At 36.2% G+C, this 21,512-nt stretch overlaps 1 protein-coding gene across 1 annotated transcript in view; it reads left to right on the plus strand.

The window, feature by feature from the left end:
* Positions 1–7,367, plus strand: part of cog5 (component of oligomeric golgi complex 5) — a 39,543-nt gene extending 32,176 nt beyond the window's left edge. Inside the window, exons 13-23 of the mRNA XM_079335366.1 lie at positions 347–508; positions 1,564–1,663; positions 1,855–1,965; positions 4,001–4,063; positions 4,636–4,739; positions 4,999–5,236; positions 5,334–5,410; positions 6,079–6,205; positions 6,287–6,366; positions 6,506–6,636; positions 6,957–7,367. Coding sequence (XP_079191492.1) covers positions 347–508; positions 1,564–1,663; positions 1,855–1,965; positions 4,001–4,063; positions 4,636–4,739; positions 4,999–5,236; positions 5,334–5,410; positions 6,079–6,205; positions 6,287–6,366; positions 6,506–6,632 — 1,189 coding nt within the window. The 3' untranslated portion in view covers positions 6,633–6,636; positions 6,957–7,367. The remainder of the gene's footprint in view (positions 1–346; positions 509–1,563; positions 1,664–1,854; positions 1,966–4,000; positions 4,064–4,635; positions 4,740–4,998; positions 5,237–5,333; positions 5,411–6,078; positions 6,206–6,286; positions 6,367–6,505; positions 6,637–6,956) is intronic.
* Positions 7,368–21,512: the final 14,145 nt, after the last annotated feature.

Consider the following 21,512-nt stretch of genomic DNA (forward strand, 5'->3'; position numbering starts at 1 on the left):
TGAATGTGTTAAAAACACACCTGAGCCTCATCAATCTGAACATTTTAACATTTTCCTGTTCCTGTCACAATGATGTTAATTCACACACACACACACACACACACACACACACACACACACACACACACACACTAATAAATGTCAGCACAGATTAGAGGATGTTACAGAATGTCAACACGAGACAGTGAAGTGATTGTGGGTTTCATAACTCGTAATAACATCATGATGGATTCAGCGTGTTGGATATTTGAAAACGTCTCGCCCGGCGCCCTGCATCCGTGTTCTGTTTGAACTCTCGTTGTGTGTGTGTGTGTGTGTGTGTGTGTGTGTGTGTGTGTGTGTGCAGCCCAGAGAAGGCTCTGAAGGACTCTCTGCAGCCGTACGAGGCGGCGTACCTCTCCAAGTCCCTCTCTCGCCTGTTCGATCCCATCAACCTCGTGTTCCCGATGGGCGGACGCAACCCGCCGTCCAGCGACGAGCTGGACAGCATCATCAAGACCATCAGCAGGTGAGTGCAGTTCAGACTACTGTTTGTTGTGTTCGCACTCAGGCTGCCAAACCTTTTTTATCTTTTATTATCACATGTTTGAAATTCCATCGTTTTGCTTTTCAGAGCAGTTTCTGTTCAGCTTTTATTTTGAAGGTTTGTCCTGTTTTAAGCCCAGAGTACTTCACTTCCTTTGTGCTTTTATTTTGAAATAAAGTTAGGCCCTTCTGGCAAAGTGAAGGTGAGTTGAACTTTTATTTGTTTTATTGTTGCATGTAAGGTGTCCTTGGGTTTATTGAAAGACACCCTCAATTAAAATGTATTATTATTATTATTATTATTATTATTATTATCATTATTATCATTATTATTATTATTATTATTATCATTATTATTATTATTATTATTATTATCATTATTATTATTATTATCATTATTATTATTATTATCATTATTATTATTATTATCATTATTATCATTATCATTATCATATTATCATTATTATCATTATTATTATTATTATTGAAGACTTTTTATTCCTTCTCTGGTTGGAAGAAATAAAATAAAATAATATTCATGTTGAAAAACACATCAGTGTGTCCCTCAAAGAGAGAGAGAAGGTCAGCCTGTAAAAAGGAGAAATGGATTTAGCCAATGAGATGTCAGCAGCACCTTTCACACGTTGAAGCTGCATTTCTAAACGTACACGGATGAATTTTGTACTCTGACCTGAGCCGAATGTTTTCCTGCCAGTCTCCTGGAAAGATTTCTGCAAGACGTCAAAGTGAGTGTGAACGCAGCAGGAAGCGTTCAGGAAGTTCTCCTCGAGCCGGCAGGCGGGCGAGCGAGTGTGTGGGCCGAGTGTTGATTGTTACATCCTGCCTCCGGTTCGATCTCAGTGCACCTATTGAAGCCGCTTCACGCTCTCTTCACTCCCGCTCGCCACTTACTTCTGTTTCCGCTCTTTGCTCATCCTGTGAACGCGTCCACGCTAACCGTGGCGTTGACATGAAGGCAGAAACTTTGACCGCTGCCCGTCAATCAACAACATAACAAAATAATCCATTGTGTTGCAGCGAGCTGAATGTGGCGTCTGTGGATCCGAACCTTTCTCTGGCTGTGGCCAAGAACGCCGCCAAGACCGTCCAACTCTTCTGCGTCAAGTCCGAACAGCTGGTGTGTGTGTGTGTGTGTGTGTGTGTGTGTGTGTGTGTGTGTGTGTGTGTGTGTGTGTGTGTGTGTGTGTGTGTGTGTGTGTGTGTGTGTGTGTGTGTGTGTGTGTGTGTGTGTGTGTGTGTGTGTGTGTGTGTGTGTGTGTGTGTGTGTGTGTGTGTGTGTGTGTCACTGACTCTCCCTCTCGTGTGCAGCTGAGTACTCAGGGCGATGCCAGTCAGGTGATCGGTCCGTTAACCGAGGGTCAGAGGAGGAACGTCGCCGTGGTGAACTCTCTGTACCGTCTGCAGCAGGCCGTGGCGAAGGTACGTAAACTTCACATCTGATGAACTTTATCTGTTCATTAAACACTGTGGGAGTCGTTTCTATTACGTCACCAGAATATTTAAATTATTTTAAAGCTTTAAAGTTTTCTTCATCATGAGACCGGTGCTCAAATCTGAACATTTGAACAGGAAATAACAGTCAAACAGAATAAATCCTGCAGCTCCTCTACAAGTTTGAATATATCACTTTACTTCTTCTTCTTCACCCGAGCCCTTCCAGAGAGGGGGCGTGGTCAGACACAGCTCATTTACATATTTAAAGATACAGACACAGAAACAGCCTGTTCTGAGCAGGGCTGAAATAGAGGGGTTTATAGACATGATCAAATACAGGATCAGAGTGGATTTACAACAACACACTTCACACACATGATGAAGAGGAGCGAGGACACTGATTTCACCTGAAGAAGAGGAGGAGGAGGTCATGTGACCTTTAAGTTTTATGTTACGAAGGACGAGTCGCTAAATTTTCGATTCTGTTTAAAGAGATTTTAAAGAGAACAGTTTAATTCATCAAGCAGTTAACTTTTCTTTTCTGATAGACTGTCAACAGGTGTGACAGCGAGCGCTCCAACATGTCACACACACACACACACACACACTTCTCTGCCTGTGTGTGTGTTTGGATTATTAAACGGCTGTCTGTGAAAGGGAAGCAGAGGAAATGAAAGGAGAAGCAGGCAGGGTGCAGTGTGTTCTCAGCTTCCTCCATTAAAGATGTATGCTGAGTCCTGGCACAGCAGCCGGCCTGATTAATAGCATTAAAAAACAGATTACTGCAACATTAAATATTTAACGGCCAGCCTTTAAAATTTCACTGTGTGAACACAGAGAGAGGATTTATATCAGGCAGGCGGGGAGAAAGATGGAGGACAAAGAGAGGCTGTTAATAGTAGATTAGTACAGTAATGGATGCAGGAGGTTTCAGTCAGGCACCAACAACAATCCTTCAATATTATGCGTCATGTTGAAGATCTCACCTTTAGCATCATCAGAAACAAACGCCATGAGCTGTGAATTCAATGTTCTGCTGATGTGGTTATCCGTGCACAACAACAGACGAGACCACCCTCTTCTCGATGACAGCCTCACACAGACTCGGTGTTTTCGTTCTCATTCAATGAAGATCTTGCAGATCACAGTTAAAGGTTCCTTTTGACACCTCGCCTGTTTGTTTCCCTTAAAACGAACTCGAGTCTGTTTTCCGACTTAGTGCGGTTTGTTTGTGCTGGTGGGAGAGCTGTCAATCAAACCCTGCTGCAGACCTAACAACCTGTACAGAGACCGCTTGAAGAGGTGGGTCAGCTCGTTTGTAATGAGAACATGAACCGAAGTGACCACCGTGGGCCTCGACTCATAAAGAACGCAGAAAGCTTTACAGACCCATGCAGAGCTGGCTAAACACTGAAGCTACAGTGTCCACCACATGCAGAGCTGGCTAAACACTGAAGCTACAGTGTCCACCACATGCAGAGCTGGCTAAACACTGAAGCTACAGTGTCCACCACATGCAGAGCTGGCTAAACACTGAAGCTACAGTGTCCACCACATGCAGAGCTGGCTAAACACTGAAGCTACAGTGTCCACCACATGCAGAGCTGGCTAAACACTGAAGCTACAGTGTCCACCACATGCAGAGCTGGCTAAACACTGAAGCTACAGTGTCTCTACATGCAGAGCTGGCTAAACACTGAAGCTACAGTGTGCACCACATGCAGAGCTGGCTAAACACTGAAGCTACAGTGTCCACCACATGCTGACCTGTGTGAGAGGAGGGGGCGGAGCCAGACAGCTCTCTGTGATGATTAGAGTTTAGACTGTAGTACTCATTTTAAACACTAGGGGGCAGAGCTACAGACTGCTCCTTTAAGATGCAAACCTTTGGAGTGGTTTGTGACATTCGAGTCAAACTGAACCAGTCGGAGGTCTCGTAGTTTTTTTCTTCATATCTGCATAAAGAATCTTTGTTGTGACCTGTTGACCTCTGACCTCTGGCCTCTGTGTGTTTCTGCAGATCATCTCAGGATTGAGTTCGAGTCCAGCAGCTGCTGCAGAGGCCCTGTCTTCTTCTTTGGAGGTATGATGGATTATATTATTTCTATTCTTATGCATACAAAATGTGAACGTTCTCGTGTTCATCTTTTAGAGATTCACTCGTCTTTGATTCCGACAATATTCTGCTCAATAAACTACCGCCTGATTATTTTTTTATTCCTGCTGCACGTCAGTCTGCAGAGCCCAGCGGGAGTCTGTCATGAAACACCTATCACACACACACACACACACACACACACACACACACACACACACACACACACACACACACACACACACACACACACACACACTCACACTCCAGTGCATCAGATATTAAATTTGTGTTGATGTCGGTGACTCCGCTTCACAGTGCTCTTATCCACACACAGCCGGGAACAGCTCCATAGTTCAGATGTAAATCCAACCTCATCCATATGTACCTACTGCTCACATGTCTAGACAAGTTGCTATGGCAACAGGGAGCCTCTAAGACACAGGTAATGAGCAGCAAAGTTCATGTGATTCAGAGGCTCTGTGAAGCTGCTGACAGGTCTCCACTTGGAGTCTCTTCTTCTTCTTCTTTTTGTGTTTACGTTGCTTCTCGTGTTTCAGGGAGTTCAGGCCCTGATGAGCAGCGCCGTGCAGCCTCTCCTGCAGTCCGTCAGCGACTCCATAGAGGCCATCATCATCACGCTGCACCAGGAGGACTTTTCAGGGTGAGCCTTTCCAGAAACTCTGATTCCTTTGAGTGTCTGGTCCCACAAATAGTCCCGCCTCTTTGGGTAGCACGTGCCATGGACCGGGCTGTGGAGCTCACAAACATCCAGCTACAACGTGTGAACGATTATAGACGCTGAGTAAACAGCTGTTGGTTGGACTGCAGTACCCATTTTAAACACTAGGTGTCAGCGTGACATACTGCTCCTTCATGTCAGTGTGAGGATGCAGAGTGAAGTGTGTGTCTCTGTGTGGCAGGCCTCTGTCCACGGCCGATAAGCCCGATGTCCCGTGCTCGCTCTACATGAAGGAGCTGCAGGGCTTCATCAGCCGAGTGATGGCCGACTACTTCCGACACTTCCAGTGTGTGGACTTCATCTACGAGAGCACGGAGGCCATCGCTCAGAGGGCCATCGAGCTGTTCATCCGACACACCAGCCTCCTGCGACCGCTCGGGGAGGGCGGCAAGATGAGGCTGGCTGCAGACTTTGCACAGGTGAGAACGAAAGAAAGCGCTGGAACGTTCTGCGTCTGTCTTTTTGTCCAACAGATTTCTTTGTGACGACGGTGACGTGTGTTCCTGTTTGTGTCAGATGGAGATGGCAGTGGCGCCTCTGTGCAGGAGAGTCTCTGATTTGGGGAAGCCGTACAGAATGCTGCGCTCCTTCAGGTGTGTTCGCTCGCACGACACAATCATTTGTTTTCTTTGATTTCATCTCAAAGAGAAGGGGGAGTGTCTTCCATCGACACTTCCTGATTGGCTTGTTGACCTTTGACCTGTGTCAACCCAGGAGAAAGACCTCAGCTCTCTGGAGCCGTTTATTAATGAGTGTTGTGATTTTAGTTAACAGCTCGTCAATACAAAGCACCACGCTTCAGTTTGTCCACCTTCAAAATAAAAGCACCACCTATTATAATGTTACAAGGGAAGGAGAGTGTCAAATATTTAGCGGTTGCAGCGTGCCATGTGATCGTGCTGTTTGGACCCAATGTTACACTCAATACTCTTATCATGTGTTTTTAAAAATGATCATTTTGCAGATTTAAAGCACAGTTTTCAAACTTTTTAAATGGCAAAGCATGAATCTATTATCAGTTTGTTTTGTTTTAATGACGTTCACTAATCACTGAATCTGAAGTCTGAAAGCTCAAACTGAAAAAAAAAACCCTCTCTTCCTTCACAAGTGAAATCATGAATCTTTCACTGGTAAATTATTTAATTTCTCACCACAATTTTTGACATTTAAAAAAAACAACAGGTTAAAAATCCCGTCCTTCTGGTTACAGGCGTCCTTAGCGCTGCCTGTTTAAAAACGTGTTGTGTGTTTGGCGTTTCAGACCTCTGCTGTTTCAGACCAGCGAGCTGATAGCCAGCAGTCCAGCTGTTGGGGAGCTGATCCCTTACAGCACCCTGCTGCACTTTCTCCTCACCCGAGCCCCGTCAGAACTGAAGTCCCCTCACCAGGTACACACACACACACACACACACACACACACACACACACCTGCTGTTTGGTCTTGTTTTTAACAAGTGTTCTCCCTGCAGAGAGCTGAGTGGTCGATCGCCCGTTACTCCCAGTGGCTGGATGATCATCCCTCTGAGAGAGATCGACTCTCTCTCCTCAGGTAACACTTCACATGTCTTTATGTATGTGTGTTGATATATGACATGTCAACATACCTACATGTTTACACGGCAAATCAGATCCAGACCTGGTTCTCAAGCGTTCTCTTCATGAATCAGTTCTCTCTGTTCTCCTCTAAGGGGCGCTCTGGAGGCCTATGTGCAGTCTGTGAGGGCTCGGCAGGGGAAGGAGTTCGCTCCCATCTATCCCATTATGCTCCAGCTGTTACAAAGAGCCACCAGCGGCTCCCAGGAGGTCAGACCCTGAAGAGGTCAGACCCTGAAGAGGTCAGACCCTGAGGAGGTCAGACCCTGAGGAGGTCAGACCCTGAGGAGGTCAGACCCTGAAGAGGTCAGACCCTGAGGAGGTCAGACCCTGAGGAGGTCAGACCCTGAAGAGGTCAGACCCTGAGGAGGTCAGACCCTGAAGAGGTCAGACCCTGAGGAGGTCAGACCCTGAAGAGGTCAGACCCTGAAGAGGTCAGACCCTGAAGAGGTCAGACCCTGAAGAGGTCAGACCCTGAAGAGGTCAGACCCTGAGGAGGTCAGACCCTGAGGAGGTCAGACCCTGAGGAGGTCAGACCCTGAGGAGGTCAGACCCTGAAGAGGAGCCCCCTGTTTAAGTTCTCTGTAGACCACATCGTGATGCCTTTGTGTTATTTATGTGGACAGTATCAGGATGTGAAGGTACAACTGAATGAAGGGATTTTGGATGAATATGTGGGGTACGTGATTTGAATCTTGGATTAGTGAAAAGTCAGTTCTTACCTGAATGTCTTTATATTTCACAAACTATACTTTCAGACTGAGTGAATTATTAAGCTTAATAACTTCATTAATGTTCTTCACACACTACACCCAAGTTTTGATCCTGGATATCTTCTTTTTTTTTTTTATCTATTTTTTTCATATGCGATCAATCGGCTTGTTATTAATGGACTCATGTAATCATGTAAATTAATCTGTAATATGTTAATTGAGAATAAATGGGATGTGTTGCAAATTCCTATGTACAGTACTTCATTGGAAGCTGGGGTATTAGAAAATACAAGTATGTACACACGGGCCGTTTTAGAAACCTCCGAGTAGTTCGAACTGATGTGGCTGTCGTCACGTATGTTTAGTTTATATTCATGCATACATCCACACACATACATACATTCATTTTACATTACATGCATACATAGTTAAACATTCATTTTAGATATATACATACATGAACTTTATTTTAGATGCATACATGCATAAATGCATATTCATTTTAAATACATTCATTTAAATACATATATACAAACATGCATTTTATATACATGTGTTCTTTTTATATACAAGCATACATCTATACAGACATCCATTCTATATACATATATGCATGCATATATACAGACATACATTCCTCCCTGTGTACAGAGATATAAAGACACAGGTGCATTATCTATTTGCATGTGTACATGCGTTTTATATAGAGACTTTCTCTGATGATATGACGGCCCTTAGTAGTATTAGCGTAGCCTCTAGTACCACTGTTAGGAACCTAGGAGTTCTGTTTGATCAGGATATGTCCTTTGATTCCTACATTAAACACATTTCAAGAACAGCTTATTTTCACCTTGGTAATATCTCTAAGATCAGACAGATCCTGTCACAAAATGATGCTGAAAAATTAGTTCATGCATTTGTTACCTCCAGGTTGGATTACTGTAATTCTATTTTAGCAGGGTGCTATGGTAAATCTCTAAAGACCCTCCAACTCGTCCAAAACGCTGCAGCTCGTGTTCTGACTAGAACTAGGAAAAGGGACCACATGACTCCTGTATTGGCTTCTCTCCATTGGCTCCCTATAAAATCTAGAATAGAATTTAAAATCCTTCTGCTCACCTACAAAGCTCTAAACGGTCAGGCACCATCGTATCTTAAAGAGTGCCCACATCAAATCCACCCTTCCCTCCACCCTGGACCCCTACCAGTTTGCACACCGGGGCAACAGATCAACTGAGGATGCAATCTGCTCTGCTCTTCACCCAGCCCTCACCCACCTGGACTCCAAAAACTCATCCGTCAGAATGCTGTTCATAGACTTCAGTTCAGCATTCAACACCATCATCCCTCAGCAGCTGATTGGCAAACTGGACCAGCTGGGGCTCAGCACTTCCCTGTGCAACTGGCTGCTGGACTTCCTCAGCGAGAGGCCTCAGACTGTGCGGGTTGGCGGCAACGCATCAAAAACCACCATCCTGAGCACCGGGGCCCCCCAAGGCTGTGTGCTCAGCCCCCTGCTCTTCACGCTGCTGACCCACGACTGCACTCCATCCTTCAGCAGCAACCACATTGTGTATAGGTATATATGTAGGTATGTATGTAGTTTTTTTCTCATTTTTCAACTCAGGTATGTATGTCATCTTTTTTCATTTTTCGACATAGGTATGTATGTCGAAATTTTCTCATTTTTCGACATAGGTATGTATGTCGTTTTTTTCATTTGTCGACATAGGTATGTATGTTGTTTTTTTCTCATTTTTCGACATAGGTATGTATGTTGTTTTTTTCATTTTTCGACATAGGTATGTATGTTGTTTTTTTCTCATTTTTCGACACAGGTATGTATGTCGTTTTTTTCATTTTTCGACATAGGTATGTATGTCGTTTTTTTCATTTTTCGACATGGGTATGTATGTCGTTTTTACTCATTTTTCGACACAGGTATGTATGTCATTTTTTTAATTTTTCGACACAGGTATGTATGTCATTTTTTTCATTTTTCGACACAGGTATGTATGTCATTTTTTTCATTTTTCGACACAGGTATGTATGTCATTTTTTTCATTTTTCGACACAGGTATGTATGTCATTTTTTTCATTTTTCGACATGGGTATGTATGTCATTTTTTTCATTTTTTCGACATGGGTATGTATGCCGTTTTTACTCATTTTTCGACATGGGTATGTATGTCCTTTCTTTCATTTTTCGACATAGGTATGTATGTCGTTTTTTCTCATTTTTCGACATAGGTATGTATGTTGTTTTTTCTCATTTTTCGACATAGGTATGTATGTTGTTTTTTCTCATTTTTCGACATAGGTATGTATGTCGTTTGTTCTCATTTTTCGACATAGGTATGTATGTCGTTTTTTCTCATTTTTTCGACATAGGTATGTATGTCGTTTTTTTTCATATTTTCGACATAGGTATGTATGTCGTTTTTTTCATATTTTCGACATAGGTATGTATGCCGTTTTGACTCATTTTTCGACATGGGTATGTATGTCGTTTTTTTTTTTTTTTTCGACATGGGTATGTATGTCGTTTTTTTCATTTTTCGACACAGGTATGTATGTCATTTTTTTCATTTTTCGACACAGGTATGTCATTTTTTTCATTTTTCGACATGGGTATGTATGTCATTTCTTTCATTTTTCGACATAGGTATGTATGTCTTTTTTTTCTCATTTTTCGACATAGGTATGTATGTCGTTTTTTCTCATTTGTCGACATAGGTATGTATGTTGTTTTTTTCATTTGTCGACATAGGTATGTATGTTGTTTTTTCTCATTTTTCGACATAGGTATGTATGTCGTATTTTTCATTTGTCGACATAGGTATGTATGTCGTTTTTTCTCATTTTTCAACATGGGTATGTATGTTGTTTTTAAAAAAAATTTCGACATAGGTATGTATGTCGTTTTTTCTCATTTTTCGACATAGGTATGTATGTCGTTTTTTCTCATTTTTCGACATGGGTATGTATGTCGTTTTTTTCATTTTTCGACATGGGTATGTATGTCGTTTTTTTTTCATTTTTCGACATAGGTATGTATGTCGTTTTTTCTCATTTTTCGACATAGGTATGTATGTCGTTTTTTTTCATATTTTCGACATAGGTATGTATGTCGTTTTTTTCATATTTTCGACATAGGTATGTATGCCGTTTTGACTCATTTTTCGACATGGGTATGTATGTCGTTTTTTTTTTTTTTTTCGACATGGGTATGTATGTCGTTTTTTTCATTTTTCGACACAGGTATGTATGTCATTTTTTTCATTTTTCGACACAGGTATGTCATTTTTTTCATTTTTCGACATGGGTATGTATGTCATTTCTTTCATTTTTCGACATAGGTATGTATGTCTTTTTTTTCTCATTTTTCGACATAGGTATGTATGTCGTTTTTTCTCATTTGTCGACATAGGTATGTATGTTGTTTTTTTCATTTGTCGACATAGGTATGTATGTTGTTTTTTCTCATTTTTCGACATAGGTATGTATGTCGTATTTTTCATTTGTCGACATAGGTATGTATGTCGTTTTTTCTCATTTTTCAACATGGGTATGTATGTTGTTTTTAAAAAAAATTTCGACATAGGTATGTATGTCGTTTTTTCTCATTTTTCGACATAGGTATGTATGTCGTTTTTTCTCATTTTTCGACATGGGTATGTATGTCGTTTTTTTCATTTTTCGACATGGGTATGTATGTCGCTTTTTTTTCATTTTTCGACATAGGTATGTATGTCGTTTTTTCTCATTTTTCGACATAGGTATGTATGTCGTTTTTTTTCATATTTTCGACATAGGTATGTATGTCGTTTTTTTCATATTTTCGACATAGGTATGTATGCCGTTTTGACTCATTTTTCGACATGGGTATGTATGTCGTTTTTTTTTTTTTTTTCGACATGGGTATGTATGTCGTTTTTTTCATTTTTCGACACAGGTATGTATGTCATTTTTTTCATTTTTCGACACAGGTATGTATGTCATTTTTTTCATTTTTCGACATGGGTATGTATGTCATTTTTTTCATTTTTCGACATGGGTATGTATGTCATTTCTTTCATTTTTCGACATAGGTATGTATGTCTTTTTTTTCTCATTTTTCGACATAGGTATGTATGTCGTTTTTTCTCATTTGTCGACATAGGTATGTATGTTGTTTTTTTCATTTGTCGACATAGGTATGTATGTTGTTTTTTCTCATTTTTCGACATAGGTATGTATGTCGTATTTTTCATTTGTCGACATAGGTATGTATGTCGTTTTTTCTCATTTTTCAACATGGGTATGTATGTTGTTTTTTAAAAAATTTTCGACATAGGTATGTATGTCGTTTTTTCTCATTTTTCGACATAGGTATGTATGTCGTTTTTTCTCATTTTTCGACATGGGTATGTATGTCGTTTTTTTCATTTTTCGACATGGGTATGTATGTCGTTTTTTTTTCATTTTTCGACATAGGTATGTATGTCGTTTTTTCTCATTTTTCGACATAGGTATGTATGTCGTTTTTTTTCATATTTTCGACATAGGTATGTATGTCGTTTTTTTCATATTTTCGACATAGGTATGTATGTCGTTTTTTTTTTTTTTTTTCGACATAGGTATGTATGTCGTTTTTTCTCATTTTTCGACATGGGTATGTATGTCGTTTTTTGTTTTTTTTTCGACATGGGTATGTATGTCGTTTTTTCTCATTTTTCGACATAGGTATGTATGTCGTTTTTTTCATTTTTTCGACATGGGTATGTATGTCCTTTATTTCATTTGTCAACATGGGTATGTATGTCGTTTTTTCTCATTTTTCGACATGGGTATGTATGTCGTTTTTACTCATTTTTCGACATAGGTATGTATGTTGTTTTTTTCATTTTTTCGACATAGGTATGTGTGTCCTTTATTTCATTTGTCAACATGGGTATGTATGTCGTTTTTTCTCATTTTTCGACATAGGTATGTATGTCGTTTTTTTCATTTTTTCGACATAGGTATGTGTGTCCTTTATTTCATTTGTCAACATGGGTATGTATGTCGTTTTTACTCATTTTTCGACGTATGTATGTCGTTTTTACTCATTTTTCGACACAGGTATGTATGTCATTTTTCTCATTTTTCGACACAGGTATGTATGTCATTTTTTTCATTTTTCGACACAGGTATGTATGTCATTTTTTTTCTCATTTTTCGACATAGGTATGTATGTTGTTTTTTCTCATTTTTCGACATAGGTATTTATGTTGTTTTTTTCATTTGTCGACATAGGTATGTATGTTGTTTTTTTCTCATTTTTCGACATGGGTATGTATGTTGTTTTTTCTCATTTTTCGACATAGGTATGTATGTCGTATTTTTCATTTGTCGACATAGGTATGTATGTCGTTTTTTCTCATTTTTCAACATGGGTATGTATGCTGTTTTTTAAAAATTTTTCGACATAGGTATGTATGTCGTTTTTTCTCATTTTTCGACATGGGTATGTATGTCGTTTTTTCATTTTTCGACATGGGTATATATGTCGTTTTTTTCTCATTTTTCAACATGGGTATGTATGTCGTTTTTTTCATTTTTCGACATGGGTATGTATGTCGTTTTTTCATTTTTCGACATGGGTATATATGTCGTTTTTTTCTCATTTTTCAACATGGGTATGTATGTCGTTTTTTTCATTTTTAGACATGGGTATGTATGTCATTTTTTTCATTTTTTCGACATGGGTATGTATGCCGTTTTTACTCATTTTTCGACACAGGTATGTATGTCATTTTTTTCATTTTTCGACACAGGTATGTATGTCATGTTTTTCATTTTTCGACATGGGTATGTATGTCATTTCTTTCATTTTTCGACATAGGTATGTATGTCGTTTTTTCTCATTTGTCGACATAGGTATGTATGTTGTTTTTTTCATTTGTCGACATAGGTATGTATGTTGTTTTTTTCTCATTTTTCGACATGGGTATGTATGTCGTTTTTTCTCATTTTTCGACATAGGTATGTATGTTGTTTTTTCTCATTTTTCGACATAGGTATGTATGTCGTATTTTTCATTTGTCGACATAGGTATGTATGTCGTTTTTTCTCATTTTTCGACATGGGTATGTATGTCGTTTCTTTCATTTTTCGACATAGGTATGTATGTCTTTTTTTTCTCATTTTTCGACATAGGTATGTATGTCGTTTTTTCTCATTTGTCGACATAGGTATGTATGTTGTTTTTTTCATTTGTCGACATAGGTATGTATGTTGTTTTTTCTCATTTTTCGACATAGGTATGTATGTCGTATTTTTCATTTGTCGACATAGGTATGTATGTCGTTTTTTCTCATTTTTCAACATGGGTATGTATGTTGTTTTTAAAAAAAATTTCGACATAGGTATGTATGTCGTTTTTTCTCATTTTTCGACATAGGTATGTATGTCGTTTTTTCTCATTTTTCGACATGGGTATGTATGTCGTTTTTTTCATTTTTCGACATGGGTATGTATGTCGCTTTTTTTTCATTTTTCGACATAGGTATGTATGTCGTTTTTTCTCATTTTTCGACATAGGTATGTATGTCGTTTTTTTTCATATTTTCGACATAGGTATGTATGTCGTTTTTTTCATATTTTCGACATAGGTATGTATGCCGTTTTGACTCATTTTTCGACATGGGTATGTATGTCGTTTTTTTTTTTTTTTTCGACATGGGTATGTATGTCGTTTTTTTCATTTTTCGACACAGGTATGTATGTCATTTTTTTCATTTTTCGACACAGGTATGTATGTCATTTTTTTCATTTTTCGACATGGGTATGTATGTCATTTTTTTCATTTTTCGACATGGGTATGTATGTCATTTCTTTCATTTTTCGACATAGGTATGTATGTCTTTTTTTTCTCATTTTTCGACATAGGTATGTATGTCGTTTTTTCTCATTTGTCGACATAGGTATGTATGTTGTTTTTTTCATTTGTCGACATAGGTATGTATGTTGTTTTTTCTCATTTTTCGACATAGGTATGTATGTCGTATTTTTCATTTGTCGACATAGGTATGTATGTCGTTTTTTCTCATTTTTCAACATGGGTATGTATGTTGTTTTTTAAAAAATTTTCGACATAGGTATGTATGTCGTTTTTTCTCATTTTTCGACATAGGTATGTATGTCGTTTTTTCTCATTTTTCGACATGGGTATGTATGTCGTTTTTTTCATTTTTCGACATGGGTATGTATGTCGTTTTTTTTTCATTTTTCGACATAGGTATGTATGTCGTTTTTTCTCATTTTTCGACATAGGTATGTATGTCGTTTTTTTTCATATTTTCGACATAGGTATGTATGTCGTTTTTTTCATATTTTCGACATAGGTATGTATGTCGTTTTTTTTTTTTTTTTTCGACATAGGTATGTATGTCGTTTTTTCTCATTTTTCGACATGGGTATGTATGTCGTTTTTTGTTTTTTTTTCGACATGGGTATGTATGTCGTTTTTTCTCATTTTTCGACATAGGTATGTATGTCGTTTTTTTCATTTTTTCGACATGGGTATGTATGTCCTTTATTTCATTTGTCAACATGGGTATGTATGTCGTTTTTTCTCATTTTTCGACATGGGTATGTATGTCGTTTTTACTCATTTTTCGACATAGGTATGTATGTTGTTTTTTTCATTTTTTCGACATAGGTATGTGTGTCCTTTATTTCATTTGTCAACATGGGTATGTATGTCGTTTTTTCTCATTTTTCGACATAGGTATGTATGTCGTTTTTTTCATTTTTTCGACATAGGTATGTGTGTCCTTTATTTCATTTGTCAACATGGGTATGTATGTCGTTTTTACTCATTTTTCGACGTATGTATGTCGTTTTTACTCATTTTTCGACACAGGTATGTATGTCATTTTTCTCATTTTTCGACACAGGTATGTATGTCATTTTTTTCATTTTTCGACACAGGTATGTATGTCATTTTTTTTCTCATTTTTCGACATAGGTATGTATGTTGTTTTTTCTCATTTTTCGACATAGGTATTTATGTTGTTTTTTTCATTTGTCGACATAGGTATGTATGTTGTTTTTTTCTCATTTTTCGACATGGGTATGTATGTTGTTTTTTCTCATTTTTCGACATAGGTATGTATGTCGTATTTTTCATTTGTCGACATAGGTATGTATGTCGTTTTTTCTCATTTTTCAACATGGGTATGTATGCTGTTTTTTAAAAATTTTTCGACATAGGTATGTATGTCGTTTTTTCTCATTTTTCGACATGGGTATGTATGTCGTTTTTTCATTTTTCGACATGGGTATATATGTCGTTTTTTTCTCATTTTTCAACATGGGTATGTATGTCGTTTTTTTCATTTTTCGACATGGGTATGTATGTCGTTTTTTCATTTTTCGACATGGGTATATATGTCGTTTTTTTCTCATTTTTCAACATGGGTATGTATGTCGTTTTTTTCATTTTTAGACATGGGTATGTATGTCATTTTTTTCATTTTTTCGACATGGGTATGTATGCCGTTTTTACTCATTTTTCGACACAGGTATGTATGTCATTTTTTTCATTTTTCGACACAGGTATGTATGTCATGTTTTTCATTTTTCGACATGGGTATGTATGTCATTTCTTTCATTTTTCGACATAGGTATGTATGTCGTTTTTTCTCATTTGTCGACATAGGTATGTATGTTGTTTTTTTCATTTGTCGACATAGGTATGTATGTTGTTTTTTTCTCATTTTTCGACATGGGTATGTATGTCGTTTTTTCTCATTTTTCGACATAGGTATGTATGTTGTTTTTTCTCATTTTTCGACATAGGTATGTATGTCGTATTTTTCATTTGTCGACATAGGTATGTATGTCGTTTTTTCTCATTTTTCGACATGGGTATGTATGTCGTTTTTTTCATTTTTCGACATGGGTATGTATGTCGTTTTTTTTTCATTTTTCGACATGGGTATGTATGTCGTTTTTTTCTCATTTGTCGACATAGGTATGTATGTTGTTTTTTTCATTTGTCGACATAGGTATGTATGTTGTTTTTTTCTCATTTTTCGACATGGGTATGTATGTCGTTTTTTCTCATTTTTCGACATAGGTATGTATGTCGTTTTTTTTTTTTTTTTTCGACATAGGTATGTATGTCGTTTTTTCTCATTTTTCGACATGGGTATGTATGTCGTTTTTTCTCATTTTTCGACATAGGTATGTATGTCGTTTTTTTCATTTTTTCGACATAGGTATGTGTGTCCTTTATTTCATTTGTCAACATGGGTATGTATGTCGTTTTTACTCATTTTTCGACGTATGTATGTCGTTTTTACTCATTTTTCGACACAGGTATGTATGTCATTTTTCTCATTTTTCGACACAGGTATGTATGTCATTTTTTTCATTTTTCGACACAGGTATGTATGTCATTTTTTTTCTCATTTTTCGACATAGGTATGTATGTTGTTTTTTCTCATTTTTCGACATAGGTATTTATGTTGTTTTTTTCATTTGTCGACATAGGTATGTATGTTGTTTTTTTCTCATTTTTCGACATGGGTATGTATGTTGTTTTTTCTCATTTTTCGACATAGGTATGTATGTCGTATTTTTCATTTGTCGACATAGGTATGTATGTCGTTTTTTCTCATTTTTCAACATGGGTATGTATGCTGTTTTTTAAAAATTTTTCGACATAGGTATGTATGTCGTTTTTTCTCATTTTTCGACATGGGTATGTATGTCGTTTTTTCATTTTTCGACATGGGTATATATGTCGTTTTTTTCTCATTTTTCAACATGGGTATGTATGTCGTTTTTTTCATTTTTCGACATGGGTATGTATGTCGTTTTTTCATTTTTCGACATGGGTATATATGTCGTTTTTTTCTCATTTTTCAACATGGGTATGTATGTCGTTTTTTTCATTTTTAGACATGGGTATGTATGTCATTTTTTTCATTTTTTCGACATGGGTATGTATGCCGTTTTTACTCATTTTTCGACACAGGTATGTATGTCATTTTTTTCATTTTTCGACACAGGTATGTATGTCATGTTTTTCATTTTTCGACATGGGTATGTATGTCATTTCTTTCATTTTTCGACATAGGTATGTATGTCGTTTTTTCTCATTTGTCGACATAGGTATGTATGTTGTTTTTTTCATTTGTCGACATAGGTATGTATGTTGTTTTTTTCTCATTTTTCGACATGGGTATGTATGTCGTTTTTTCTCATTTTTCGACATAGGTATGTATGTTGTTTTTTCTCATTTTTCGACATAGGTATGTATGTCGTATTTTTCATTTGTCGACATAGGTATGTATGTCGTTTTTTCTCATTTTTCGACATGGGTATGTATGTCGTTTTTTTCATTTTTCGACATGGGTATGTATGTCGTTTTTTTTTCATTTTTCGACATGGGTATGTATGTCGTTTTTTTCTCATTTGTCGACATAGGTATGTATGTTGTTTTTTTCATTTGTCGACATAGGTATGTATGTTGTTTTTTTCTCATTTTTCGACATGGGTATGTATGTCGTTTTTTCTCATTTTTCGACATAGGTATGTATGTTGTTTTTTCTCATTTTTCGACATGGGTATGTATGTCGTTTTTTCATTTTTCGACATGGGTATGTATGTCGTTTTTTCTCATTTTTCGACATGGGTATGTATGTCGTTTTTTCTCATTTTTCGACATGGGTATGTATGTCGTTTTTTCATTTTTCGACATGGGTATATATGTCGTTTTTTTCTCATTTTTCAACATGGGTATGTATGTCGTTTTTTTCTCATTTTTAGACATGGGTATGTATGTCATTTTTTTCATTTTTCGACATGGGTATGTATGTCATTTTTTTCATTTTTTCGACATGGGTATGTATGCCGTTTTTACTCATTTTTCGACACAGGTATGTATGTCATTTTTTTCCTTTTTCGACACAGGTATGTATGTCATTTTTTTCATTTTTCGACATGGGTATGTATGTCATTTCTTTCATTTTTCGACATAGGTATGTACTGTATGTCTTTTTTTTCTCATTTTTCGACAGGTATGTATGTCGTTTTTTCTCATTTGTCGACATTGGTATGTATGTTGTTTTTTCATTTGTCGACATAGGTATGTATGTTGTTTTTTTCTCATTTTTCGACATGGGTATGTATGTCGTTTTTTCTCATTTTTCGACATAGGTATGTATGTTGTTTTTTCTCATTTTTCGACATAGGTATGTATGTTGTTTTTTCTCATTTTTCGACATAGGTATGTATGTCGTATTTTTCATTTGTCGACATATGTATGTATGTCGTTTTTTCTCATTTTTCAACATGGGTATGTATGTTTTTTAAAAATTTTTCGACATAGGTATGTATGTCGTTTTTTCTCATTTTTCGACATAGGTATGTATGTCGTTTTTTCTCATTTTTCGACATAGGTATGTATGTCGTTTTTTCTCATTTTTCGACATGGGTATGTATGTCGTTTTTTTCATTTTTCGACATGGGTATGTATGTCGTTTTTTTTTCATTTTTCGACATAGGTATGTATGTCGTTTTTTCTCATTTTTCGACATAGGTATGTATGTCGTTTTTTTTCATATTTTCGACATAGGTATGTATGTCGTTTTTTTCATATTTTCGACATAGGTATGTATGCCGTTTTGACTCATTTTTCGACATAGGTATGTATGTTGTTTTTTCTCATTTTTCGACATAGGTATGTATGTCGTATTTTTCATTTGTCGACATAGGTATGTATGTTGTTTTTTCTCATTTTTCAACATGGGTATGTATGCTGTTTTTTAAAAAAATTTCGACATAGGTATGTATGTCGTTTTTTCTCATTTTTCGACATGGGTATGTATGTCGTTTTTTCATTTTTCGACATGGGTATATATGTCGTTTTTTTCTCATTTTTCAACATGGGTATGTATGTCGTTTTTTTCATTTTTAGACATAGGTATGTATGTCATTTTTTTCATTTTTAGACATAGGTATGTATGTCATTTTTTTCATTTTTAGACATAGGTATGTATGTCATTTTTTTCATTTTTCGACAGGTATGTATGTCGTTTTTTTTTCATTTTTCAACATGGGTATGTATGTTGTTTTTTAAAAATTTTTCGACATAGGTATGTATTTCGTTTTTTCTCATTTTTCGACATGGGTATGTATGTCGTTTTTTTCATTTTTCGACATGGGTATATATGTCGTTTTTTTCTCATTTTTCGACATGGGTATGTATGTCGTTTTTTTTTCATTTTTCGACATAGGTATGTATGTCGTTTTTTTCATTTTTCGACATAGGTATGTATGTTGTTTTTTTTTCATTTTTCGACAGGTATGTATGTCGTTTTTTTTTCATTTTTCAACATGGGTATGTATGTTGTTTTTTAAAAAATTTTCGACATAGGTATGTATTTCGTTTTTTCTCATTTTTCGACATGGGTATGTATGTCGTTTTTTTCATTTTTCGACATGGGTATGTATGTCGTTTTTTTCATTCTTTCGACATAGGTATGTATGTCGTTTTTTTCATTTTTCGACATGGGTATATATGTCGTTTTTTTCATTCTTTCGACATAGGTATGTATGTCGTTTTTTTCAGTTTTTTCGACATAGGTATGTATGTCGTTTTTTTCAGTTTTTTCGACATAGTTATGTATGTCGTTTTTTTCAATTTTTTGACATTGGTATGTATGTTGTTTTTTCATTTTGTGCACTTGGGTATGCATGTTTTTTTTCTGTTTTTTCGACATACCTATGAATGTTGTTTTTTTCATTACACATGCATATATATATATATACATTCATAAATACATGTGTATGTATGTATGAATTTGTGAATGTATGTATGTATCAATGTGTATGCATGTATGAATGTGTTTATGTATATATGAATGTGTGTATGAATGAACTTGTGCATGTTTGCATGTGTAAGTGTATGTATGTACAATTGAGTGTATGTATGTGTGTGTATGTGTCTCTGTATGTATGTATGATTGAATGTGTTCGTATATATGTAATATGTGTCTATACGTATGTATGCATGAATGTATGTATGCATGTAGGTATGAATGTATGTGTATGTATAAATTAATGTATGTGTGTGTATGTATGAATGTGTGTAAGTATGTATCAGTGTGTGTGTTTAAGTATGTATGTAATGTGTATGTATGTATGAATTAGTGTATGTATGTTTGAATGTATGTATGAATGTGTTTGTGTATGTATGTGTGAATGTATATATGAATGTGTGTGTAAGTATGTATGTAACCCTTACGTGTATATAAAATAATTGTATGATATTAATTTTGTATACATGTATGTTGTCATGGATGTATTTATGCATGTTTATTTAATAAATGTATGTATGCAGTTATACATACACATGTATGTTTGAATGTGTGTATGTATGAATACACATACATGCATACACACACATATGTATGTATGTATGTATGTATGTATGTATGAGTGTGTATGTATGAGTGTGTATGTATGAGTGTGTATGTGTATGTATGACTGTATGTATGTATGAATGTGTGTATGTATACATGTGTGTATGAATGTTTGTATTTATGTATGAATACACATTAAGATATACATACACATGTATGTATGAATGTGTGTATGTAAAATAAATGTATTTATGCATGTATCATGTATATGCATATATAAAATGTATGTATGTTCGTTTATACCTGTGTATGTATGTATGTATACATGAGTGTGCATATGTATGTATGTATGTGTCTACCTGTCTACCTATGTATGTATGTATGTATGTATGTATGTATGTATGTGTATTTGTCTACCTGTATAGAAAATGCTTATGTATATATCTATATTGGTATTTATGTATGCATATGTATACTTGTATATAAAATATATTTTTGTATATATGCAGTGAATCAGCAGTTCCTGCAAGATGAAGGCATTGATGCTATGGACTGGCCACACACACTGAGCCTCATTTTGACTTGTTTTAAGGACATTGCATCACAGTTGGAACTGTAGTGTGTTTTTCCACTTTAATTACTCCAAATCTAGACCTCCATTTGATTTCTTTTGATCATTTTTATCCAATTCTATTGTCAGCACATTCAACAATGTAAAGAACAAAGTGTTTAATAAGAATACTTCACTCGTTCAGATCTAAGATGTGTTATTTTAGTGTTCCCTTTATTTTATTTGAGCAGTGTACATAAAAATAATGTATGTATGCATATAGCAGTGTGTATTCATGCATTTATATAAAATCTATCAATGTATGCATGCATGCAATTTAATGTATGCATGCATATAATTCAATGTATGCGTGTATGTATGCATGTGTAGATTACATGACGTTATGTATATAACATGATTGTATATATATCGATGTATG

Source organism: Symphodus melops (genome assembly GCF_947650265.1).
Source record: "Symphodus melops genome assembly, chromosome: 22".
Lineage (NCBI taxonomy): Eukaryota > Metazoa > Chordata > Actinopteri > Labriformes > Labridae > Symphodus > Symphodus melops.